The 10,358-nt window shown below is 50.0% G+C and overlaps 1 protein-coding gene across 3 annotated transcripts in view; it reads right to left on the bottom strand.

Moving 5' to 3' along the window:
* Positions 1 to 2,715: 2,715 nt before the first annotated feature.
* Positions 2,716 to 10,358, bottom strand: part of LOC140196905 (retinol dehydrogenase 11-like) — a 17,094-nt gene continuing 9,451 nt past the window's right edge. The window contains exons 3-6 of one of the 3 annotated variants that reach the window (XM_072256831.1): positions 7,428 to 7,517; positions 6,302 to 6,493; positions 4,534 to 4,643; positions 2,717 to 3,261 (exon numbers count right to left, since the gene is read on the bottom strand). In XM_072256831.1, coding sequence (XP_072112932.1) covers positions 3,058 to 3,261; positions 4,534 to 4,643; positions 6,302 to 6,493; positions 7,428 to 7,517 — 596 coding nt within the window. In that variant the 3' untranslated portion in view covers positions 2,717 to 3,057. Of the gene's footprint in view, positions 3,262 to 4,533; positions 4,644 to 6,301; positions 6,494 to 7,427; positions 7,518 to 10,358 lie in introns of all 3 variants that reach the window. The other 2 variants (XM_072256832.1, XM_072256833.1) reach the window with 2 other exon arrangements.

The following is a 10,358-nucleotide window of genomic DNA, read 5'->3' as shown; positions in this document are numbered from 1 at the left end:
TCCTTGCTTCCTAAACCTCGTGTGCTGCCTTCTTCCACCTGACTAGATTTTCCACCTCACTTGTCACCCATGGTTCCTTCACCCTACCATTCTTTATCTTCCACACCAGGACAAATTTATCCCTAACATCCTGCAAGAGATCTCTAAACATCGACCACATGTCCATAGTACATTTCCCTGCAAAAACAACTTTTCAATTCACAACCACAAGTTCTAGCCTTATAACCTCATAATTTACCCTTCCACAATTAAAAATGTTCCCGCCCTCTCTGATTCTGTCCTTTTCCATGATAATGCTGAAGGCTAGGGAGTGGTGGTCACTGTCCCCCAGATGCTCACCCACTGAGAGATCCGTGACCTGACCCGGTTCATTACCTAGTACTAGATCTAGTATGGCATTCCCCCTAGTCAGCCTATCAACATACTGTGACAGGAACCCATCCTGGACACACTTAAACTCTGCCTCATCTAAACCCTTTGAAATAATCAGGTGCCAATCAATATTAGGGAAGTTAAAGTCACCCATGATAACAACCTTGTTATTTTTACATCTTTCCAAAATCTGCCTCCCAATCTGCTCCTCGGTATCTCTGCTGCTACCAGGGGGCCTATAGAATATCCCCAATAGAGTAACTGCTCCCTTCCTGTTCCTGACTTCCACCCATACTGATTCAAGAGAGGATCCTGCTACATTACCCACCCTTTCTGTAGCTGTAATAGTATCCCTGACCAGTAATGCCACCCCTCCTCCCCTTTTCGCTCCTCTCTATCCCTTTTAAAGCACTGAAATCCAGGAATATTGAGAATCCATTCCTGCCCTGGTGATGGCCACTACATCATAATTCCATGTATGTATCCAAGCTCTCAGTTCATCACCTTTGTTCCTGATGCTTCTTGCATTGAGGTACACACATTTCAGCCCTTCTACTTTACTACCTTCACACCGTTTATTCTGCTTCTCTTTCCTCAAAGCCTCTCTATATGTTAGATCTGGCTTTACTCCATGCACTTCTTTCACTGCTCTATCGCTCCAGGTCCCATCCCCCTTGCAAATTAGTTTAAACCCTCCCGAACCATGCTAGCAAACCTACCTGCAAGGATATTGCTCCCCCTCGAGTTCAGGTGCAACCCTTCCAATCTGTACAGGTCCCACCTTCTCCAGAAGAGATCTCAATGATCCAAAAATCTAAAACCCTACTCCCTGTACCAACTTCTAAGCCATCTCCTCCAATTCTTACAATCACTGTCACGTAGCACTAGCAGCAATCCTGAGAACACCACCCTTGAGGTCCTGTTCTTCAGCCTTCTGCCTAGCTCCTGAAACTCACACTTCAGGACCTCATCCCTCTTCCTGCCTATGTTGTTGGCACCAACATGTATCACGACTTCTGGTTGCTTTCCCTCTCATACCAGGATGTCGTGCACACAGTCAGAGACATCCCAGACCCTAGCACACAGGAGGCAACAAACCATGTGGGTGTCCTTCTCAGGTCCACAAAATCTCCTGTCTGCTCCCCTGACTATACAGTCTCCAATGACGACAGCTCTCTGCTTCTCCATCCCACCCTTCTGCACCACAGGGCCACTCTCAGAGGCCCTCCCACCGTGGCGGACACGTGGTCGGTTGTCCCCACCAACAGTATCCAGGAGGGTATAATTATTATTGTGTGAGCACGTGTCCAAGTGGTTAAGGCATTGGACTAGCTACCTGAAGGTCGTGAGTTCGAGTCGCAGTCTTCCAGATCGCCCAGCCGTATGCACCTCTGGCAGATGTGACTCTGCGGGAGAGGGGCGTTCCCCCAAGACTGCCACATCTCACATGAGAGGCACATCACCATCTCAGGAGGCATTGTGAAGACTAACTGCGAGCCAGCTTGTCCTCCACCTCTTCGCCTCAAAGCTCCACTCACTCACTCACTCACTCACTGGCTGCTTTCCACAGGCTTGAGCTGCCCCTCTGTTTATCTGTTTGAGCTTTTCAAACTGCTTGGTCACCTGACCTCGATTGCCCAATCAGCTGCTTCCTGCTGAGTCTGATCTATTCAAATCTCGATTGACCTGATTGCACAGAGGAACTGCCAAAACTGCCAGAATCTCCCGAGTCAACTACACTCATCTATTGAGAGGTTCCTGCAACCAATGATCTCACTATGAGGACTCTTTGTCTGGTTATTTCATACTCTCATTATTTATCGCTATTCATTTGCATTTGCACAGTCTTTTGTCGTCTGTGCTCTTGCTCTTTTATTGATCCTGTTTACAATTACTATTCTATAGATTTGCTGAGCAGGCCTGCACAGGAAGAATCTCAGGGTTGTATGTGGTGACATATACTGTATGTACTCTGATAATAATTTTTACTGTGAAATTTGAAGACATACGGTTCGGTTTAGTGAGTTGAGGACATGGTGACACTTGCAGGCTGCCCCAGACTCTGCTGGTAATGGACACAAATGATGCATTTCACTTCGTGTTTTGACCTACACCTGAGAAATAAAGCTCATCTTTCTTTATTTTCACAGACCCACAGAATGAGGGGAGGGAGGGGAGTGAGGGGAGGGAGGGGAGGGAGGGGAGTGAGGGGAGGGAGGGGAGGGAGGGGAGTGAGGGGAGGGGGGGAAGTGAGGGGAGGGGGGGAAGTGAGGGGAGGGGGGAAGTGAGGGGAGGGGAGGGGAGGGGAAGTGAGGGGAGGGGAGGGGGGAGGGGAGGGGAGGGGAGGGAGGGGAGGGAGGGGAGGGAAGGGGAAGGGAGGGGAAGGGAGGGGAAGGGAGGGGAAGGGAAGGGAGGGGAGGGAAGGGGAAGGGAGGGGAAGGGGAGGGGAAGGGAGGGGAAGGGGAGGGGAAGGGAGGGGTGGAGGTGAAGATGGGGAAGGTTTGGAAAGGGTGGGGGTGAAGATCGGAAAGTTTTGGAGAGGGTGGGGGGATGTGGACAGGCAGGACGGGGAGGGATGGTGGAATGGGGACTATGAGGAAGGTCAGGTGGGGTGGGGTGGGGCGGGGTGTTGGAAGACATATTGCCCTCCTCGTCGTGTGGCTCTGAGCACTACATGGTCTCCTGTTAGTGTGTCTCTCCCGTACCATCCTCACTGAGGCCGGTCAGTGTGGCGCTGGCTTCCCAGAGTTTCCTGGCCAAGGCTGCATCCTGTGCGGTGGGGCTGGGGAGGGAGAGGGAGCAGTCGCTGTCGATGTACTTGCCGCTGACCTCCTCCATCTCCTTGGACAGGGCGCAATAGATGGAGCTGACGGCTCCCTCCTCTGCAGACTGCCACACACAGACACAGTTAGTGGAAGTCCAGGACCCACTGCATCCACCACTACCCCTTCAGATCATAAGACAGAGCAGAATGAGGCCATTCAGCCCATTGAGTCTGCTCCACCATTCCATCATGGCTGATTTACCATCCCTCTCAATCCCATTCTCCTGTCTTCTCCCCGTAACCTTTGATGCCCTGACTAATCAAGAACCTATCAACCTCCGCTACAGATACATCCAATGACTTTGCTTCCACAGCTAACCATGGTAATTAATTCCACAGATTCACCATCCTCTGGCTGAAGAAATTCACTCTCATCTCTGTTCTATTCCTGGAATCATCCTTATGAACCTCCTCTGGATCTTCTCCAATACCAGCACATTTTTCTTCGATAAGGGACCCAAAACTGCTCACTGTACTCCAAATGTGATCTGACCAATGGCTTATTAGGCCAGGGGGGCTAGGCATAGAAAGCAGGGATTGGGGGAGGACAGGGAGGTGGGGATGCAGGGGCTGGAGGAGGAGACAATCAAGCAGCAGAGATATAGATCAACACAGAAACAGGCTCTTCGGCCCATCTAGTCAATGTAGATCACGGTGACCACCTAGCTAGACCCAATTTCTCCCAATTTCCTGCAGTCAGCCCACATCTCTCTAAGGCTCTCCCCTCTATGTACCTATCCAAGTTCTTATTAATACTATTGTACCTGTCTCTCCACCTGGGTGGTGGGGTGGAGACACATCTCTACCAAAGGAGGTGTAAGGCTCTCCTTCCCTCTGCTGCCTGCAGGTCACCCTTGGGCAAGGTGTAGGACCTTCCCAGCCCCTGATCAGGGCCACGTAAAGCCATGGAAGCAGCTGGTGCATATCACAAGTCCTGGTTATGCAGCCACGGATGCCAGTCAACCTCTGAGGCGTATCGTTAACGGCTGGGGCCATCTGTCTTGTAAAGACACTGCCCAGAAGCAATGGCAAACCACTTCTGTAGAGAAATTTACCAAGAACAATCTTGGTCATGGAAAGACCTGATTGCTCATATCATACGACACGGCAAATCACGAACAAACCTGCCTCAACCTCTTCCTCTGGCAGCTTCTTTTATATACATGCCAATCTTTGCAAAGAAAAGTTGCCCCTTGGGTTCCTTTTAAATCATTCTCCCCTCACCCTTAACCTCTGCCCTCTAGTACTGGACTCCCCCAACTTGTGGAAAAGACTGTTAATGTTCCCCTTATCAGTGCCTCTCATATTTTTAAACATTTCTACAAGACATCTCTCACCTTGAAGAAGAAGAATCCAATCAGGTTGAAGATGATCCTTAAGTGTAGACCGTAGTATCTCATTATCTCTGTCATCACCACCCCGGGACGGACCGCATTCACAGTCACACCTTGATTCAAAATCAAACACAGGATTGTTCCAAAGCTCTCTCTGTCAGGGTCTCAGTCAATCAGACTACCAACGTCAGAGTCATCCAGATTGTTCCAAAACTCTGCTTCGACCAGTCAGTCTACCACCATCGGAGTCACCCGGCACAGAACCAGCAGGGTGACTTGGTAGAGGTGTACAATGTGATAAGAGGTAAAGATCAAGTGGACATCCATAGACTTTCCCTCCAGGTGGAACTGACTGACACAACCAGGCATCATTTTAAGGTGATTGCAGGGAAGTATTGCCGGGGGTGGGGGGGGGATGTCAAAGGTAGGTTCTTTCCACAGACAGGGGGTGTATAGAATAATCTGCCAGGAGTGGTGGTGAAGGCGGACAGAGGAGGACATTCAAAAGGCTCTTCGATCGGCACATGGGTGATAGAAAATGGAGGGTGATGTGGGACAGAAGGGTTAGATTGATCTTAGATTTGGTTAAAAGTTCGGCACATCCAGTTCATTTCAAACCATTTTAGCTGCTGACTCCCAATGACCTGCTGGGACCATAGCCTTCCACACCCCTACCATCCATGTAGCTATTCAGACTCCACTTAAACGTTGAAATCAAGCTCACGTGCACCACGTGCTGGCAGCTTGTTCCACACGCTCAAGACCCTCTACGTGATGATGTTTCCCTGCGTCTCCCTCAAACTTTTCACCTTTTGCCCTCAACCCCCGATACTTTTCCAACAATCACCTTAAAATGATGCCTGGTTTGCGTAACGGTGAGGTGTTAGAGGGGTCACCGTATTTCAGTATTTGTGTAATGGTGAGGTGTTAGAGGGGTCACCGTATTTCAGTGATTTTTTAACATTATTTCAGCACCTGCGATCTGGGTTCACTTCCATTCGCTATCTATAAGGAGTTTGTTCGTTCTCCCTGTGAACGGGTGGGGACCCTCCTCGTGCTTAATTTGCTCCATATTCCATTAAGATGCAGAGATTGTGTTCTGGTTTGTGAGTAGTTGGTATCTCCTGTTGTCACTGGAAGCACGTCCCAGCACTCGGCAAGTGACACATTACACTGTATGTTTCAATATACGTGTGAAAAATAAAGTTAGTCTCATCTCCATGAAGAGGGATCAAAGGTTGTAGGAGGTTGATGACTAATGCCCTAAGCTGAGCCTGTTTGATCTCATAGGACCCGTGGTTCAGGCTGAGTGTTGCAGCCATTAACAATTCAGCAGCTTAACTTCAGGAGTAAGAATTCTAAATAGGGACACAGGAGAGGACCTGTCAAGGATAGCGACCATCCCTCTCTCTGCAGAACTTGCCTGACATGCTGTGTTTCTGCACAGACAGCGAGAATTTTAAATTATTTTAAATTGATTCACAGGGGTCCTTCAGCCCATCTGGTCAGCATTAACCAACGGCTGTCCATGAATATTGATTCCGCACTCCCCCTCCCCAATCACTGGGGGCAATTTCCAGCGGCCAATTAATCCGCACATCTTTGCGATGTGTGCTGTTGTCTGTTACACTGCACTGTGTGAAACGTCAGAGATTCAGCAGAGATTTGTGACCCTCCCCTCCCACCCCCGACCCAATCCAAATTCCAGCCTCTCCCTGGATCCACGCAAAACCTGCCCCTGTCCATCCTGTACCCTGAGCTGGCCCCCAACCTGTGTGCCGTAGCTGCTTGGAGAGTTCCAGGGTGAAGAGGACATTCATCAGTTTGCTGTTGCTGTACAGCTGGTCAAAGCAGGTCCGTTCCAGGTCCTCGCCCCGCAGTTGCCCCAGCTTCACCTCCCCTCGCCTGTGTTGCATGGAGGAGACGTTTACAATCCGGCTGCTTGGAGACCTCTTCAGCAGACCTGGTCCATAAGACATAGGAGCAGAATTAGGCAATTCGATCCAGCGGGTTTGTTCTGCTATTCCATCATGGCTGATTATTTTCCCACCCAGTACCATGCCTTCTCCCGTAACCTTCGACACCCTGACTAGTCAAGACCATATCAACTTCCATTCTAAATACACTCAAAGACTTAGCCACCACAGCCGTCTGTGGCAATGAATTCCACAGATTCACCATTCTCCAGCTAAAGAAATTCCTTCTCCTCCCTCATCTAAATAGATGTCCCTTTATTCTGAGGCTGTGCCCTCTGGTCTTAGACTCTCCCACTGTTGGAAGCATCCTCTCCATGTCCATTCTAAATTCTATATTGTATAAGTTTTAATGAGATCTTGCCTCAATCTTCTAAACTCCAGCGAGCACCCGACCAGTGCCAACAAAAGTTTGTCTTGTGTTAGGTCTTTCATTCCCAGAATCATTCTCGTAAACCCCCTCTGGACCCTCTCCAATATCAGCACATCTTTTCTTAGAAATGGGACCCAAAAATCGGAGGCAGCCTTGCAACAGAACGGCCAGCAATGTCAGGCCAGCGTTTCCCTGGACAAGTGTGACCATTCTCCTTGACAGACATTGCCTATCGGCCGAGTTCCTCCCTCCAGCATTCTGTGTGTCTTGCTTCCCCTGTCCCGCTCATGCTCACCGGCCACCCCCAGGTTACTGTTACACCCTCCCCTTCTCACTCTGAGCTTATGCCCCCTCACTGCCGACTCCCCTCCCCGGGGGTGGGGCATCAGATGGGAGTCCCTCACCCGACAGCAGGCTGGTCAGAAGGAAGAGGCCCAGGGTGGGAGGTGTTTTTGCTGAGGGGGTGTTCTGTCCCTGGATGTGTCTGCTCTGGGGTGTGTAGGGGTTGTTGATGAGACTGAGGGGGGAGGGAGGAGTCACAGGACACTCACCCAGCAGCAGGTTGGTCAGCAGGAAGTGGCCCAGATAGTTGGTGGCGAAGGTCAGCTCCAAGCCCTCGGGAGTGATGGCAGTCGGCAGACCTGGGGGGAGACAGATTGTTGGGTACATCCTCCTCTACATTTCATAACGAATCCAGAGCAAGCGCACACAAAATGCTGCAAGAACTCAGCAGGCCAGGCAGCGTCCATGGGGAGGAACAACCAGCTGACGTTTTGGGCCGGGATCCTTTATCAGAATGTTCTGGAACCAGTCATCTCGGTGAGAGGGCTGGAGGGAAATGGACTGTCCCAGGAGCAGGGCAGGGGAGGTGCCCCCGGGGTCAGGGAGGAAGCGGGGGGAGGGAGAGGAGTGAAACGTGGGAGGAGGAGGAGGTGTGGTGTGGGTATCGGGGAGGAGGAGGGTGTAGTGGGAGGGTGGGGAAGAAGGCTGGTCTCAGGGAGGGTGAGCATTTGCCCAGAGGGCAATTGGGGTGTAGTTCATACAGCTCAGGAGTGGGGGGCAGGTGTGGAGGGTGACAGAAGCTAACGAGGGCTCCGCACCAACGGCAGACCACTGCCTCCCCACGACCCTCCCTGCATCCTCACCCCTCCCTGGGACACTCCACCCCTCCCTCCATGCTGAGCCCCTTGTCCTGGAGACTCCCTCTCCCTGCCCACCTTCAGCCACTTCTCCAGCACACTCTACAACCCTCCCATAAAACTCCCTGCTCTGTCCCCCCACCCCACCACCCTCTATCCTCTCCCAACCCTCCCCTTTCCCCTCACTCCCCTGTGCGTGAAAGTCAGTCCATGAAGCAGCGGGAGTATTTAAAAGAGAGCAGTTCGACGGAGCGGGCGACATTGTAGCAGGCGACGGAGTAGAGGGAGGCAGAGTAGGGAGGCTTTGGCTCCAGAGGCTTCGGCGAGCAGAGGCTGAGGACGAGCTTCACTCCAAGTGAGGGAAGGCCGGGTAAGTTCCTTTAAAAGGAGAACGGTCTGCAGCGATATTTTATATGAAACAAGGAAGTCGGCGAGGCTGTAGTGTATTGGGTAGGTCATGACAGCTGAGATCAGCCCCATGGTTTGTTCCTCCTGAAGCATGTGGGAAATCAGGGATACTTCCAGTGTCCCTGACGACTATGTGTGCAGGAAATGTGTCCAGCTGCAGCTTCTGGCAGACGCATTGAGCGGCTGGAGCTGCGACTGGATTCATACTGGAGCATCCGCGATGCTGAGAAAGTCGTGAATAGCACGTTCAGTGAGTTGGCCACACCGCAGGTAAAGACTACACAGGCAGAAGGGGAATGGGTGGCCACTAAACAGCGTAGCAGTAGGCAGATAGTGCAGGAGTCCCCTGAGGTCATCTCCCTCCTAAACAGATATACTGCTTTGGATACTGTTGGGGGAGATGTCTCATCAGGGGAAGGCAGCAGCAGCCGAGTAGAAATAGGAGGATATTTCAGATGAATATGTGGCTTGAAAAATGGTGCAAGAGGGAGAGATTCAAATTTCTGGGGCATTGAAACCAGTTCTGGAGGAGGTGGGACGGGTACAAACAGGACGGTCTGCACCTGGGCTGGACGGGAACCAATGTCCTAGGGGGAGCGTTTGCTACTGTTGTTCAGGAGGATTTAAACTAATGTGGCAGAGGGATGGGAACAAGTGCAGAGAGACAGAGGGGTGTAAAATGAGGATAGAAGCAAAAAGTAGTCAGGTGAAAAGAAAAAGTGGCAGGCCGGCAAATCCAGGGCAAAAATCAAAAAGGGCCACTTTTCAACATAATTGTACAAGGGCTAAGAGTGTTGTAAAAGAGCGCCTGAAGGCTTTGTGTGTCAATGCAAGGAGCATTCATAACAAGGTGGATGAATTAAAAGTGCAGATTGTTATTAATGAATATGATATAATTGGGATCACAGAGACATGGCTCCAGGGTGACCAAGGATGGGAGCTCAACATTCAGGGATATTCAATATTCAGGAGGGATAGACATGAAAGAAAAGGAGATGGGGTAGCACTGCTGGTTAGAGAAGAGATTAACGCAATAGAAAGGAAGGACATTAGCCGGGAGGATGTGGAATCGATATGGGTAGAGCTGCATAACACTAAGGGTCAGAAAGCGCTGGTGGGAGTTGTGTACAGGCCACCTAACAGTAGTAGTGAGGTCAGAGATGGTATTAAACAGGAAATTAGAAATGCGTGCAATAAAGGAACAGCAGTTATAATGGGTGACTTCAATCTACATGTAGATTGGGTGAACCAAATTGGTAAGGGTGCTGAGGAAGAGGATTTCTTGGAATGAATGTGGGATAGTTTTCTGAACCAACAGGTCGAGGAACCAACTCGCGAGCAGGCCATTCTAGACTGGGTATTGAGCAATGAGGAAGGGTTAGTTAGCAATCTTGTCGTGCGAGGCCCTTTGGGTAAGAGTGACCATAATATGGTGGAATTCTTCATTAAGATGGAGAGTGACATAGTTAATTCAGAAACAAAGGTTCTGAACTTAAAGAAGGGTAACTTTGAAGGTATGAGACGTGAATTAGCTAAGATAGACTGGCAAATGACACTTAAAGGATTGACGGTGGATATGCAATGGCAAGCATTTAAAGGTTGCATGGATGAACTACAACAATTGTTCATCCCAGTTTGACAAAAGAATAAACCAGGGAAGGTAGTGCACCCGTGGCTGACAAGGGAAATTAGGGATAGTATCAATTCCAAAGAAGAAACATACAAATTAGCCAGAAAAAGCGGCTCACCTGAGGACTGGGAGAAATTCAGACTCCAGCAGAGGAGGACAAAGGGCTTAATTAGGAAAGGGAAAAAAGATTATGAGAGAAAGCTGGCAGGAAACATAAAAACTGACTGTAAAAGCTTTTATAGATATGTGAAAAGAAAAAGATTGGTTAAGACAAATATAAGTCCCCTACAGTCAGAAACAGGTGA

This window comes from Mobula birostris, chromosome 4 (genome assembly GCF_030028105.1).
Source record: "Mobula birostris isolate sMobBir1 chromosome 4, sMobBir1.hap1, whole genome shotgun sequence".
Taxonomy (NCBI): Eukaryota; Metazoa; Chordata; class Chondrichthyes; order Myliobatiformes; family Myliobatidae; genus Mobula; species Mobula birostris.
This window is presented reverse-complemented; position numbering and strand designations above follow the sequence as displayed.